Source organism: Trachemys scripta, chromosome 10 (assembly GCF_013100865.1).
Source record: "Trachemys scripta elegans isolate TJP31775 chromosome 10, CAS_Tse_1.0, whole genome shotgun sequence".
Classification (NCBI taxonomy): domain Eukaryota; kingdom Metazoa; phylum Chordata; order Testudines; family Emydidae; genus Trachemys; species Trachemys scripta.
In genome coordinates this window covers 23,268,531-23,284,796 of record NC_048307.1, presented here as the reverse complement: position 1 = coordinate 23,284,796, position 16,266 = coordinate 23,268,531, and the positions used below count along the sequence as shown (strand labels likewise).

General features: G+C 43.4%; 1 protein-coding gene across 4 annotated transcripts in view; it reads left to right on the top strand.

Moving 5' to 3' along the window:
- The window catches only part of CIITA (class II major histocompatibility complex transactivator), a 64,419-nt gene that overhangs the window by 23,259 nt on the left and 24,894 nt on the right, over nt 1-16,266 (top strand). For 3 of the 4 annotated variants that reach the window (XM_034784532.1, XM_034784535.1, XM_034784534.1), the window contains exons 2-8: nt 4,748-4,894; nt 6,470-6,595; nt 9,262-9,321; nt 10,423-10,503; nt 11,590-11,649; nt 13,340-13,423; nt 15,760-15,906. In XM_034784532.1, coding sequence (XP_034640423.1) covers nt 4,748-4,894; nt 6,470-6,595; nt 9,262-9,321; nt 10,423-10,503; nt 11,590-11,649; nt 13,340-13,423; nt 15,760-15,906 — 705 coding nt within the window. The remainder of the gene's footprint in view (nt 1-4,747; nt 4,895-6,469; nt 6,596-9,261; nt 9,322-10,422; nt 10,504-11,589; nt 11,650-13,339; nt 13,424-15,759; nt 15,907-16,266) is intronic. The other variant, XM_034784533.1, reaches the window with a different exon arrangement.

The window sequence follows — 16,266 nt, the reverse complement described above, 5'->3', positions numbered from 1 at the left end:
AGTGCCCGGCTGGCGGCTGGGGTCCGGAGGCAAGGGGGGCTGCCCGAAGCCGGTAGCGCTGGGTCGGGCAGCTTGGCTCTTAAACAGAGCCAAAGTCTGAGAGGGGAGGAACAGAGGCAGCTGGAGCGGGGAGGAGAAGTGCCCGGCCGGTGGCGCAGGGTCTGGAGGCAAGGAGGCTGCCCGAAGCCGGTAGCGCTCGGGCAGCTCGGCTCTTAAACAGAGCCGAAGAGTCAGGGGAGGAGCAGAGCAGCCGCGGGAGGGGAAGTGCCCGGCCNCTTCGGGCAGCCCCCCTTGCCTCCGGACCCCAGCCGCCAGCTGGGCACTTCTCCTCCATGGCTCCAGCTGCTCTGCTTCGGCGGCTGGGGTCCGGAGGCAAGGGGGGCTGCCCGAAGCCGGTAGCGCTGGCTCGGGCAGCTTGGCTCTTAAACAGAGCCGAAGTCTGAGAGGGGAGGACTTGCAGAGCAGCCGCGGGAGGGGAAGTGCCCAGACGGTATTTTTCCCGGACATGTTCGGCTTTTTGGCAATTCCCCCCGGACGGGGATTTGAGTGCCGAAAAGCCAGACATGTCCGTGAAAAACCGGACGTATGGTAACCCTAGTTTGTTGCCTCCCCTTGTATCCTGCTCCTGATGTCTCAGACAAAACATCCCTATTCATTATTCTGTCAAACCAGCTTATCTTACAAGGGGTCAGTGAGTTCCTGTATCATCTGTTAAGAATCGGTTTACGCAGTTACTTGAGAACTCTTGATGTTCTTGAACCATCCTCTCCTGTCAGGAATGTGCTTACTTGGTTAGTCAATATCTAGTGTGCTGTTATTTTGCCAAGACCAGGCCTACTGTGGTTCACAGCCTTTGGTTCACACTGTTAGTTATGCCTAGAGCTCCAGCAAGGCCTGCACTCTGTAACCATTATGCACCCCATGTCCTCTGCCAGTTGGCACCAACAGGTCCTTGGGTCACAATATGACATAAACCAGCAGTAACACCTTCCAGCCCCCCGACATGTGCTACATTACCTCACATTTTCAGCTACCTGACAAGGTGTAACCTATTCCTCCTGTGTGCATTGCTGCCTTCCTTTTTCTGGACCCTCAGTGTGTTATACTACCTTCAACTTGGAGCTAAATTCAGAGGTGATGTGTAAAGACAAGCAGGTGTGGGTCTAAACTGAATAAGCATTTGTTTCCCCTACACCCAACACATCTCCCCTCCATACCAGCAGTTATACCTGAGGAAAGTTAAGAGAGGCTGCATTATCTTTGCTGGAGAGTCCTCTCCATGTTGGGAAACCCCATAGGACAGACCGGTGCCAGCTAGAGCATTCTTTGCAATGCTGCCCCATTGAGACTGTACTGTCAGCAAGTAGAGGTAGAGATGCAGAGGGCCCCAGAGTTGTAAAGGCACAGGACCTCACATTAATTGATCTGTGTCATGGTTACAGCATTAACTGCACCTGTGACCCCTCTTCTGGTCTCTCTCAAATGTACCCCTTTAAGTGCTGGGGCCTAAGCCTTAACGCTTCTCAGTGTGGAAGCCCTCGATTCTCCACCTCACAGACCCAGGTCCCTGAGCTATAAACATCCTTGTTCATCAACCGTGATTCCTCAGCAGCTCCAGCTGGGTTTGGCACCTGTTAAGAGACTTCCCTTCAGAAGCTGTCACCAGTAGATAAATGCAGTGACCCAGAGCAGCTTCTTCAAAAAAAAGTATTTATTATTTATTTATAGCATTCAGATAATAGAGTTCAAACAACAAAAGGCCTACATGCAAATGGCTTACCTAAAGCTTAGCATTTCCCTCAGAACCCAGCTCTTTAAGACCCATTCTGCAGAGTCTGTTTCCATGTGTCAGTCAGTTCTCCTTGAACAGTTTCCTAACAACCCAGTCTCTCTGCCAGACTCTGGATTTTTATCTAGAGTTCTTTGTTTCAGGTGTGCAGGTCCCTCCTACCCCAGTCAGGGAGTTTGAGGCAGATTGGTCAAAGGGAATAGTTCAAAAGCGTTGGCACCTGTATTGTCAGTTAAGTTCCAGTGACTAGGTTATATAAAGCCACTAGTCTGCCTTCCTACAGGCCTCCAGCAATCTTGTGTAGGAATTAATCCTTTGAACCGCCTACCAAACAGCGTAACTCTCAAATAGAGGTACACAATAGTCATAAAACAAAATACAGCTATCTCCCATGTTCTTCCTGTGAATCCATGTGGATTTGAAGGAAGGGGAAGCTGCCTTTTGTAGGCTAGAGTCCCGGTCCCTTCCGTGAGGCAACCTCCTTCTCACAAAAGTTTCCTGGCCCCTTGGTGTGTGTCTCTGTGTAGAATCACAATCTGGCCATGTGATCCTGGGAATCAAACATGCACCCTTTATATCCTTTTTCTTGGGTGCAATCCACTCTCTCTAATGCAGAGGAGAATGTTTCACCTTTCTTTGACACAACATGTTCTACCATATCCCCTCATGAGGTTCCAGGAAACTGTGTTTAGCACTAGATGAATTCAGTAAAGGAAATTGTATAGCATGCATCTTTTTTTTCCCTCTCGCTCTCTTTTTTTTGTTTTACTGTCACAACAAATTATAATCTACATTTTATTTTCTTAACTTCATTCTTGTTTTCAATGTAAGTTGAGTTAACTGCTCTGCTTTCACTTTGTTAGGTCAGGCACTGGTTTCAAAGGTCTATACAGTGTCTAAAGAACCACATTCATCACTATCTGTGTTTGATCTCTCTACAACATTAAGGATGCAAGAACCTTGCAGCTGCAGTTGGGCCCCACAAGACCACATTTGCTAACTATGTGTTTACAAACACACAAAGCCTAGCTATATATATACATTGCTACTCTGTTAGGTTTTGTTGGCTTCTGCAATACAAGGCAGGCAGGTTAACTAGTGGGCTCCCAAATGATTTAAAGGGATACTACCCAATTCCTCTATTTTACGCTAGCCTGTGAAGTAAATTGGGATTACTTTTTTTTATGGCAATTAAGGTTTCCAGTTGATTCTTTTTCAAAGAAAAAAATGTAGTGATGAGACTAGCACTTAATGTTTGGATTTAAAGTTGCTGAACAGCAAATCCTACATTTTAGAGCAGTTTTGCAAAGAAATTTTTATACTTGTGATTGGCCTGTGCATAGGTTTTAGTGAGACAGGAGGGTGCACAGAATTTCTCTCCGCTCCTACCTCCCGACACTTCAAATCTCCTACTTGAAAACCAGCCACCCAGGCAGATCCTGTGCTTAGAGAAGTCCCTACTCCTCCCTCCAACCTCCCCGATACTCAAATACCAGATCTCTCATCATTGTCTCAGCTCCCTTGTGCTGCATTGGGGAAACATGGGTTCTCTGAAATGTGACATTGTCATATGAAGTGAACTTCCTTCCACAACTGTGTCCCTCATCACTAAACCTCTAGGTCTTTTCTGTGTATTCCCTGCTCTGTTCCCTTCTTACTCATGGCCTCTGTTCTTTCCTCTCACCCAAACTCCTCCCTTCTCAGCGGCAGTGTGGTCTGTCCCGCCATGCAGTCATTTAAATCAAAGGTGTGTGAGCACTGCTAATAAAACTTATACACCTGTTTTCTCTGGTCAGTGCTCTGTACCCGCTGCCTGTAACATATGCATAGAGGGCAGACCTGAGGACATAGCAGCCTACACAGTGCTTTCAATCCATAGGAGGATGGACGGGCACAATGGTGGTGGACGTCCTACTATGACAATATGGGGACTATGTCTGTACAGCATATGAATTCTTGTTGGTATTTGGGAAGTTATTCTTAGGAAATCTGCTGTGTCATGGAATGCCTCTGTGTATCCATTATTGCTGACAAGCCTGTAAGCTGGTCTCTGTCTGACTAGCGGCCATGGAGACTAGTTAACCTTAACAACTGTACTCTGGCCAGTCAATAGATATGCTAAGGAGATTGGCTGGAGCTGGGAGAAGCCATTTCTAGCTTCTTGGGTTTGGAGAGTGGGAAAATTTGCAGCAGCAGCACAAAGGAACTAGGTGGTGGAGGTTGGATGTATGAACTCCAGGGCCTCACAGAGAAACTCAGGAAGCTTTGGATAGAAGGAGAGGGGGACAGTCGGGCATAGTTTTGTAGCAGGGATTTAGCTAGAAGACCATCCAGGGTCAGAGAAAATAAGCTGACTTAGAGGAGGAGAAGGAGGAGATGCTCCATGTTTCAGAAGTCAAGTCATGAGCTGCAGCAGAAACATCCCGGACAACACCCCCATAGGACCCAGACTCCAGCCCAAAGAATGCTCCAGAGTTGTGCTAATCTGAGGCAGAGAAATTTGTGCTAGGTTTATTGTTGTTGCAGAGGTCTCTGCATTTCTCGTTCTTTTAAAGAAAAAGCAATGGTGTTTTAGAACCTTGTGCAAAATCTATCTTAATGTGTTTTGTGTTACACCTATCGTATGCTCTTGAAGAGTTAACCCGTAGGCCCACAATACCCACATGGCTGGAGTAGAGCAGCAGTTCTATAGTGCCTTCCATCTTAATATCTCAATGTTTGAAGTCAGAAGAAGTAGCAGACGTTCAATGCCTTTAGGATTTGGCTTTTGAAAGTGAAATATAAACAGACTGCTACAACATCCTTGTTTGAATAAGCAGCATTCTGTTTGACAGATTTCAGCACTGCCTGCTTTAGAGTAGATTTGATGGTAGATGCCATGACAAATTATAAAAGTTATAAACTACTGATAAACATCCTTTACTTTATTCTGTTCATCATTTTGTGCTTTGATTTCAGCTAGCAAAAGACAAACCATGGATTCAGCAGTTTTGACTGAAAATAGCTTTCTTGATTTGCTGCACAGCAATATTGATCCATTGCATCTATACAGCCTCTTGGATACAAGGTTATCTGATGAAGATGAAGAAAGTGAACTTTCAACAGGTTAGTAATGCAATGAATTGTCCTGCTGGTTAGCCAGGTCGTTGGATGAAAGTAGAAGATGCCATTACTTGACAAGGGCACTTCATTGTGATGGAGCTAATCTAAATGTAGATATGGAATTCTGATGTGATGACTCTAAATAATGGGGTATCCACATCCAGATACAGTAGTTGGTTCTAGATACTATCCTGGGTTAAATTTGTGTACCTGAGTTACAACTCTGTCTGTTCACCTTGTAGTTTATAACACACTTCTTTACATGTTGCTTTGGCATTCATCTCATACAGCATAATTAAATGTTAAGTAAAAGCTTCCCTATGCCCTGTCCTGGTCAAGTTGGCAACCCCTCTGCAATTTCAGGCTGGTGTCTTTACTAAACAGAGACTTTAGCTGAGCTAGACTGAGTGAGGACAGACCGCCACAAATGAAACCAGCAAATTAATTTCCTCTGGTGATCCAGGATTTGACCTTAAATCTTGAGATAGATGACCAATGTACTAGCAGCTGCGGGGGATTTGGCCAGTTGCAGCATGATTTCTTAAACAAGGTTGGGAGGAGGCCATCTCTCTATGCTCTGGGGGTTCCCTTCCCAATTCCCAGGACCAACTGGGTTGGAGGCTGTTTCCTGTCCATTCCCTGACCCTCAAACCCACTCCTACCTGAGGATGTCATTGTGATCGCAGTGGTAAATCTGCAGTAGTAGGCTGGTGACATCATGCAGTTTTCTGCCCTCACTGTACTCCTCCTCTGGGTTTCTCTGCGAGGGGAGGGGATCGGATCATCTGTGGCTCTGTTAATTTGGTGCTCTTTGAGCTCTGGTCAAGTGAAAAATTTCTATGAGACCCAATGTATGTTGAATGTTGAGACCAGACAAAGGCCTTCAGACCCCATGAGTGTTCTTTTAAACACCATTTACTGTAAATTGATTCAGTACCTTGTACTTAGACAGTAGCTAAATAGCTTTTTTTAAAATGGACAGAAAGTCCCAGCTCTTAGCAGAGGGGAGCATGATTCTACCCTGCCTTCACCTTTGTAGTCACTTTATGTGAGTGTAGCATGTTACCAAGTCAGAATGGTACAAAGCAGTGGAGAATCGGACTTCAGAATCTGAGTCATCTCATGCTTAATTATTGCTGGTCTGAGGTCAGGGGCCCACATTTGCCCTCTGAACTCCCAACTATGACTGACGCCTGCAGTAATTTGTCTGTGCAGATGGGGCCTTGCTTATGCTAGCAAAGTCTGAAAGCAGGATGAGTTAAAGATTTGGTTGTCTTGATCAGCATCACTGACTTGATCAATTACTTTACTCCTGATTGTCACCAGTGTGAGCAGAAAATCAGGCCCGAATTTTAAGCAGTTTACTTAGATTTGTTAGCCCGATGTGGTTTCCGTTTCTGTGCAAGGAGTTGGCCTTGAGTCAGTTCCTAGTGAACCAGCATCTATCACAAAACCACCACAGAATGAATGCTTGAGAGAGAATTAATAATTCTGGCTTTTTGACTTGTCCTGCCCCCTGAGTTTCTTTACCCTGGCCAAGGCATTCACTGACCTAATTATAACTTTTTTTTATTCTAGACCCTGAAATTGATACCATCAACCATGATCAGTTCAGCAATTTGGATGTCTTTTATACAATGGAAAGCAATGAAAGTGTGGAAGAATCTCTCTTTTCAAATACAGGGGAAGCTTATTCTAGAATAGGTATGAGATTTTTTGGGGTGTGTGGGTTGTTTTGGAGATAATTAGTCCAGTAAGGGGTTCTGCCCTGTAGAACCTTGAGTGCCTTTATGCTGTGCCACTTTATTTCAGACCCCTGACAGCAGCAGCCTGGCCATAAGCAAAAAATCTTGGTTTCCGTCAGCCTAGTCCTTGCAGGGGGACACCAACAGCCCTTCCAGTCCCAAGTCACCCCAAATCCATCCTTCCTAAGTTCTTACCTACCAGACACATGAAACTAGCCCCCCAGTGATCAGCTCACCCTGGCACCCATGCTACACACGGGTTAAGCAACAGAGATCTGCTTGGTGTAAAAATAAACAGGCAGTTTATTTAATAGAAAAACCACAGACTCAAAGATGAACTAGTAAGAGAGAGCGAATGCATATAGGTCACAGAAAATAAACACAAAGACGCAACCTCAGACTTTAACACTTCCATATTAGATAAAATCCCTTTTCTAATAGCAGTTACCCTATTGCCATTAAATCAGCTTATCTTATTTACAATGAAGGAGCAGCAGATGGAGCTGGGGCTGTCCCTGTTGGCTCCTTGTGCACACGTATAGGGCCTGCCCCATATGGGAGAGGGCTGGGGAGGCACAGAGTGCAGGTCCCATCTCTGCTCCCTGCAGCCAGGATTTAGCTGCTAGAATCTTGCTGTGGCCTGGCCAAGCAGTAGTTTCCACAGCAACACCCTTATAAAGTGACACCTGAGCGTGGTAAATTGCCCCAGCAACAAGTCAGTTTAATGAGGCACAATTAGCTATACCAGGATTTGAGCCTCACGCAGCACCATGTTCTGCAGACTCTCTGGCTTCACTACCAGAGAGAGGGAATTTTGACGTTTAAATCAACTCACAATTTATCCTTAAATCGGTATATATTTATTTATTAAATAAAAAAAGACTATACAAAATGTATTCTGTAGCTTGTGGAAATTCTTGATTGGCTGTGCCTCACTTGCCTAGGCTGACAAGCCACCCTGACTTTGAACAGTTTCCTAGCAAACCCCCTAGCTAAGCAGGGATCCAGCATTTTGCAGACAGTTTCCTGCTTAGAGACTCCCCCTCAGATTCCAGGTGAAAAATTCAGTTTTAAGCCTCCTTTTTAAATGGCTTCTTTTCCTGCCCCCATCCCCTGGCATGGTGAGTAATGATCATTCAGAAAGGGAGCAATTCCCTCTTCACTTGATAGCTTGGAAGTCTCATTGTCTTCCCATTAACTTTAATGGTCCACCATAGTCTTTTCTGGGGCTGGGAAATGGGGTGAGTACTTGAAGCTGGTTTCATTGTAAACAACTGGCTTGGAAGGTGACCCTGCTTGACTGCTTCACCACCCTGCTGTGAGGTGAGGTTGAGCAGATTCATAATCACAGTCTGTATACATATCTTGACCATCAAATTCAGAACATTACAAGTTTTCACAAAAGACTTTACTTAATATATGTATATAGTACAATAATACAGCATGCAATCCATTGATTTAACCTCTCTTTTGGGGGTTCTGTGTTTGGGGTGTCTGGACCCTGATTATCATAGGGGGAAAGTGGTACATCAGCTATGAATACTGTTACTTTTTCCTTGCTCTCTATACTGGTTCCTTACAAGTTATAATTTGATCACAGTAAATTAGTAATGCCTAGCTTCAGTCTCATTTCGTCCAATATAGTTAGTATTTTAACAATTACATGATTAAGATCTAATGTTTTTCAATAAAGCCCACCCTGATACCCCCCCTAAAAATATTCAAAACACCTAGGTCACCTAAAATTGCTATATTTCTTAAATATAAAAAGTATAAATTAGTTTAACCGTCACTGTTCATAAGATGTGCCACATCAAAGTGGCAATTCTGTGTCCCATGCTTTTTATATTAATGATGCTAGATACATATATTGTAATGTGAATATATGTATGATTATTAACTGTCTCAATAAATATAAGTAATTAGGACCATTTCCTGCTCTCAATGAAAGCAATAAGAGTTTTCCATTGACTTGCTAAGAGCAGAATTGATCCCATAGGACCTGAACCACTGAAGTAAGTAGTCACTCATATGAGTGAAGCTTGCTGGTATGAATAAGAGCTGTAGGACCAGACCCATAGAGTGTATGGCTGGGAACCCTAACTTACTGCTTTTCTAAAGTAGTAATGGGTCTTTCCAGTTTGAGTTTTATTAACATGTACATGTGAAATCCTTTTGCTTGACTCTTAGGTGATTTCTTCCCAATCACAGGAGTGAAAATTGCTTTAAGCAACACTAAATAACAGTCCTTCTATGAAATAAAAGAGGTGTCTATACACCCCACACACATGCACACACACAATGTACTAGCTAGTGTTATTGTAATCAGTTTGTACATCTCAGGAGCGAAATGGTCACCCTTAACTGCTGGATATGTTTTGGCTGACAAGGAGAAAAAAAACACCATTAATGATTCTTTCCTGATCAACATTTCCTGTGCTAACTTCTTATTTCTAGTGCCCTGTACTTCCCAAACACTACATTTATTTAATAAGTAAAACTAATGTACATTTCTTACTCTCCTTTCAGACCTTGGACTTTTGTACATGAGAATAATCTAAACTAATTTGTTCTTAATTGTGTCATTTACCATACCATTGTGCTCTTTTTTCCCCTTCTTGTTAGCTGGATTAGCAGAATATGTGCTCAAAGATCAGCAGGAGAGACAGATGGAAGACATTTTTGGTAAGGTTTTAACACATGAGGCAAAGTTTAGATATGATTGCTGTCTATTAATACATCAGAGAGATAAATACCACGGAGGGAGAGTTATTTAAGTTAAGTGCCAATGTTGACACAGAACAAATGGATATAAACTGGCCATCAATAAGTTTAGGCTTGAAATTAGACAAAGATTTCTAACCATCAGAGGAGTGAAGTTATAGAACAGCCTTCCAAGTGGAGCAGTGGGGGCAAAAAACCTATCTGGCTTCAAGATTGAGCTTGATAAGTTTATGGAGGTATCATGAGATGATTATGATAGTCCCTTCTGGTCGTTAAGTCTATGAGTCTAAATCAGTGGCAGAGCCAAGAGTAGAATCCTGGTTATCAGACTTTTGGTCCATCTATGGTAATGTGGAGCAGCAGCCAAATGATTGGGACAATATTTACTTGCTTCCTATTAACACTTTTAAAAAGTTGCATGACTTATTTTTATCCTGCTTTGGTGCATTTTTGGCTTGGATTTTGCTCTTATTAGTTAATGGCAAAATTCTTGTTGACATCAGTGGAAACAAGATGGGCCAATGGTTGGACTGAAGTATTTGTAGTTTAAATTAAAGAATGAACCTGGCAACATGTCAGTTCTGATAACACAAATGATTTCACTGAAAAGATCTTTATGACTCCTTGATGTGTTTTAAAACGGAACTAATTCTTTGGGATATAAAACTGAGGCACAGGTTAAATAACTGGCCTATGGTCACATGACAAGTCTGTGGTTCAGCTGAAGGGAGAATCCAATAGTTGTGATTTCTAGTCTCCCCTGTTAGTCACTAGACCATTCTGAAGCACTTAAATTTAACAACTAGATTCCTTGGTGTGTGATGATCTTCTGCACTGTGGAAGTTCACCAAGGTGACAAAATCCGATTTCTGTGGATGTTGCATCCTTTGCAGATTTGGAGTATGCTTTACTGTACACATACACTCCCAATCTCTTATTTACAGAATTTATCCTGATTTCAGGACACTATGCATTTGGTGCTTGAAATTAGTTTTTAACTTTGCAGTATCCTTTGGGATCCTATTAATTCAGATTTGGCAGTAAGTTGTTTTTGTTTAACAGGAAAACTCATTTTGGATGAAATGTCCAATGAAACTACAGAGGGTTTTACAGAGATGAAGAAGCAAAAATGTCAGAAACGATGTAAGTGAAACAGCATTTGTGGCATTGCCAGGAGCAATTCACCTAGGGACCTGGAGTGTTTTAAAGCTCCTTCCATGCAACCATAAACTACCTGCATGGCAGGGGCGTTTGTTTTTAAAGGAACACTGGTGCCCCTCTCATGCCAAATTCTTCCTTAGCATAAGTAGCTGCAACTGTTCTGAATCCAGTGGAGCTGTGCTCACTTAAACAAGTGGTGACTTGTCCACTTAGGGTGACCAGATGTCCTGATTTTATAGGGACTGTCCCGATTTTTGGGTCTTTTACTTATATAGGCTCCTATTACTCTCCACCCCCTGTCCCAACTTGTCACCCTTGCTGTCTGGTCACCCTATGTCCACTCTTCCTCTGATGTGCATTAGAATCAATTAAAAGATGCTCCTTATTTTACTCTGATATTTTCAATGATTTGTTGGCATGTAACGTGGCACTGTGAGCATGTTTTTAGCTTTTATAACCCCTAGCTTTGCTTTGCACCAATGTGGCAATGTTTTAATTTTGCTTTCGATTAATTCTAGCTTAGTAACTATCAACTGCATTATTCCTTTTTATAAAAAACAAACCAACCAATCAATCAATCACTCAGCGTTATTGATACAAAAATCTGCGCCCTATTCAAAAATGTAGGGTCAGAGTAAAATAACCCAGGCTACTCACTTTCATATTTAATATGCTAAAAACCTCCACTTCTGAGGTAATTTGAAGCTGCCTCAGAATTTCAAGGGAAGTGAGGTAATATCTTTTATTGGATCAGCTTCTGTTGGTGAGAGAGACAAGCGTTCGAGCCACACAGAGCTCCTCCTCTTCAGGTCTGGGGAAGGTACTCTGAGCATCCCAGCTAAATGCAAGGTGGAAAAGATAGTTAAGCGTAAGTAGATAGCCCATATTCTAAGGGACCAGAATTTCTAGTCTGCCACAAGTGGTTGGCTATAGCATGCACAGAACTCCGGTTATGCCTCTGCTAACTTCCCATCTTATTTAACATGCATAAATTAGGCTCCACTAACAGAAACCTTGAATTATCAAACTAGATTCAACTTACATCACTATAAACTTTCTTATTTTTAGCATTTGTGAGCCCTGCAGAGAGTTACTCTGATGCTTCCAAGCCCAAAAGCAGGAGAACGGGTGAGTTATTGGCTGAAGGATTTTGAGTGTACCTTCTCTGTTGTTCTGATGTCCATAACACTATTGAGGCATTAAACAAAAGTACTGTAACTCCTGCATACTTGGGAAAGGTTGGATACACTAATAAGGTGACGTATCATTACAGTGGGTTTCTCTGGCTTAATGCTAAAGAATAGCACAGGATGGGTTATGGTCATATTCTGCCCTAATCCATACACCCAAATCTAATTGTTATTATAACAAACCTATAGCCACCTAGATATATCAGTGGTCATAATACTGCACACCTTGGAAATGCCTCATGGCAGGGCAAAACTTGGATCCTGCTGTTCCAAAAGCACAGGCCTCCACTGTTTGAGTGAAAGGACAACTCCATTAGCAATTAGCAACAGAAAGCCTGCGAGGCACAGTCAAGCATTTCTGATTCCATCTAGCAGAGGGAAGTACTGTGGAAAACTGTGAAATATCTGTGTTATTTCTTATGAGTATTGTGCATATGTGTATTTGATGAATTACTTGTTCTGGACTTGGATCAGAAGGGGAGGAACCAAGCAGAAAGGGCCATTCAGATAAGGAACATCCTAACAAACACAAAAATAGTCAGGTTACTAGCTGCGAAGAGGCAACTCCTCACTCAATCTTGGTTACTCAGCTCTTCTGCCAAGGCAGAGAACCTGGAGGTCAGAAGACACAGATTACTTAAAAGATCAGCCCTGCAGCTGTGGAGAGGTGGGTGGAGTTACTGGTTGCTTTAGGCTAACACAGACTGATCCAAGGCAGGATCTACAGAAAGCAGGTTGTAACTTGGTCCTCAAGAGAATGGGAGCCACCAAGGCTAAAACCTGTCTATCTAGGAGCTTGTGTGGATGGCCAGGTGTAGGTAAGTCACTTGGTTTAAAATCCATTGCTGTGAGCCCTTTTGCAAATAAACTATACCTTGTTTTGAAGAAGCTGCTTCTGTGTCACTGCAAACTGTCAATGCCCACAGATTCCCAAAGGGAAACTCTTGCAGATACCAAGCCTCCAGGGTTTGCTAAATATCACAGCAGGCATGGGGGTGCAACCCAGAAGCCCAGTCAGAGAGTGGTAGGATTGCAGGATCCCCACCCCAGGAGGTAAGGGCCTGTCACTTGAAAGGGGTGCACTCAGACTGGGAAAGGGTCTCAGAAGTGCCAGCCACATACAAGGTAGCCCATCACAGTGTCAATTGGAGTTTTGTGAACAAAGCTATGGTACTGTGCCACCCCTAATGTGGAAAATACACTTGATAGACTTGAAAAACTAAATAAAGCCCTTGGTGAATTGCTACCTGCTATTTTTGGTTTATTTAGGTAGCACATTCCCTATCTGTACTGAAGCTCCAAGATCATGTTAAAATTGCCTGCGGATTAACCCACAGTATTGACTTTAAACCACCCACGCAATTTCTTTTTTATATCATGCATTTCTAAGGATGTATTTGTATTTCAGTAATGCTCACAATCAATCTCCGTCGAGGATGGGGGTGCTAAACGTTATAGATGCACATAATGAAAAGATGGCCCTGGGTCCAGAGAGCTCACAGCCTGTGCAGTAGTGTGCAATCTGAGGCACACTTGTAGAGCTAATACTTACATTTTGCAAAGTAGGACATAGTTTTGTGGCATTTATGGAGGTTGCTCAGATAGTGTCACTGTCTCCATCTTAACAGATGCAGCAACGAGGGTAAAGGAACGAGTATGTACAGAAGGCAGCAGAGCTGTTGGGGATGTAAGAGCTAGTTGCCAGAAAAGAGGTGAGCACTTTGAAAATGCCTCGTAACTTCATTTTGCATTTGATAAAGTGAGAGCAACTGAGTAACCCTAGAAAACCAAACATACCAGTCCTTTGAAAATTCAATATATATGCAAGCAATGAACAAGAGGGTTATATTTACCCAATTTCTAAATAAAATAGGAACACCTATTGCTATTATTTATTATTTATATATTTATTACACCTCTACCCCGATATAACGTGACCCGATATAACACGAATTCTGATATAACATGGTAAAGTAGTGCTCCGGGGGAGGGGGGGGGGGCTGCGCACTCCAGCGGATCAAAGCAAGTTCGATATAACGCGGTTTCACCTATAACACAGTAAGATTTTTTGGCTCCCGAGGACAGCGTTATATTGAGGTAGAGGTGTATTTACAGCTGGGATTACTACAAAGGAAATCCTACTGTATTGGTACCCTCACCATGAACTAAAGACTTGCCCAAACATACTGGAAGTGTTGGGATCAGCAAAACCAAAATGTACAGTACAGTAACTGCTCGCTTAACATTGTAGTTATGTTCCTGAAAAATGCAACTTTAAGCAAAATAATGTTAAGTGAATCCAATTTTCTCATAAGAATTAATGTAAATAGGGGGAGTTAGGTTCCAGGGAAATTTTTTTCATCAGACAAAAAACTGTTTTATTTTTATATATACACAGCATATGTTTTAAACAAACAATTTAATACTATATGCATCAATGATGATTGTGAAGCTTGGTTGAGGTGGTGAAGTCAGAGGGTGGGATATTCCCCAGGGAATGCCTTACTGCTAAATAACGAACTAGCACTCAGCTGAGTCTTCAAGGGTTAACACATCGTTAATGTAGCCTCACACTCTACAAGGCAGCACGGAGGGGAGACAGCATGGCAGACAGAGACACACACCCTGTGTGTGTGTGTGTGTGAGAGAGAGAGGAAGAAGGGGGGAGAGAGAGAGAGAGAGAGAGAGAGAGAGAGAGACGCATTGTCCCTTTAAGTACACTGACCCCACTCTGAGTACATTGCCTTTTTAAATATATCAGGAAGTTGAGAGAGCAGCTGCGGCCAGCAAGTTCCCTCCATCCTGAGCCCTGTTGTCTCTCCCCCTGCTCTATGGATGGGGTAAGCGGGGGGCAGGAGCGGGGGGAGGGGGACAACCTGACATTAGCCCCCATCTCGCCCCCCCTACCTCCCCTGCACAGCAAGCAAGAGGCTCCCAGGAGCAGCTCCAAGGCAGATGGCAGGAGCAGCACATGGCAGTGAGGGGAGGGACAGCTGAACTGCCCGGCAAATGATAGCCTGCCAGGCGGCTGCCGCACAGTGAATTTAGGGGAGCGAGGAGCTGAGGGGGGGAGGTTCCAAGCCCTCCCTCCCCCCAGCTAGCTCCAAGGTGCTGCTCTTCCTGCAAGCAGTGGACAAAGCAGGAGGCTGCCAAACAATGTTAAGGGAGCATTGCATAACCTTAAATGAGCATGTTCTCAGCAATGTAACAACAAAACAATCTTAATCCTGACGATTTTAAGTGAGGAGTTACTGTATTGTATCTGTATCGTTAGCAGATTATTTCAAAATAAACAAGGACAAATATTTCTTACATTTGAAACTATTTCTCTGATTGCTTTAATGAGTCAGTGGTGCACATAGCAATATAGACTATCAAACTGTTTACTATGTACCATGCACAGAAAGGTCCTGATCCAAATACTGCATGCAGGACAGAGCACCTTTTCAAACCCTTATAAGTTATCAAGTTTGAATAATCAGGCAGGCATAAGAGGTGGTTTCATTTGTCTAAAGAAAGTTTGTCATTGTTTATGTGAAACTTTTCTAAGGAAGTTCGGCCATCCTTACTTCCCCAGTAAGACCTAGGCAGAGACCCAAGATGAGGGGCCTTATTGTATGCAGCTTCCTCAGTCTTGTACTGCACCGTATAAGGCAGTGGCCCATGTCTGGGAAACTGAGCACAACAAGCTCTCGTATTGGCTCATTACCTCCTATTTGGTAATAATTTACACTGAGTCTGAATATTTACATGCCTGAAGCTATTTAGGAGGAGGACAGGCCAGGAACACTGAACTTGTTCTTTTAAACTAGTGAAGACGCTACAGAATCGTCGACACACACACTGTATTCCTACGGCCGTAGTAGCTGGCTGCTACAGGAAGTTCTGCTAAACATGTCCGTACACTTCAGAGTTTGAATACCATTTTTTTGGCAGCTCAAAACACTTTGCTGATTTGATGACTTGTGTCTTATGCTGCAAGATCTCCTGTGGTCTGTCTGACTTTTGTAAGAAACTAACATCCTTTAACGCTGTTTGCTTTTTAAAGTGGAGTCCCCCGGGTCTACAGTGAATGGCAGTTTTGTAGCGGTGCCTCTGAACAGCTCTCCAGCTAACTCCACCTCTTTGTCTCACCTGCACATGCAGTTTTCTGTTACCAGTATACATCCGACTGGAAAAAATGTTGTGATGCCCGGTATGTACAGTATAGCTACAGCTTTCTACCCCTACACAATAGAGAGAAAGTGTGAAACTCTTCACCCAAACCCTTCACTGTAGCATGCATCCATCTCCTTCACATCAGGACATGGTGGTGGGGCTTACAGTTGCAAGGGGCTGCTAGGAGGCTGTTTCCTCTCAGTGTGGGGCAATAAAACTGGCTCCCCTCCATTGCTTGCTGATAGCATGTGCCACAAGATGGAGAGGCAGGGATTCCTCCTTACCCTCCTCCTCAGTTAGAAACTACTCTTCCTCTGCTCAGTCAAAGGGAAAGTGAGTGTGAAAATCCCCTTGAATGCAGCACTCCGAAACTGGTTGGTTAATTCATTCCATGGTG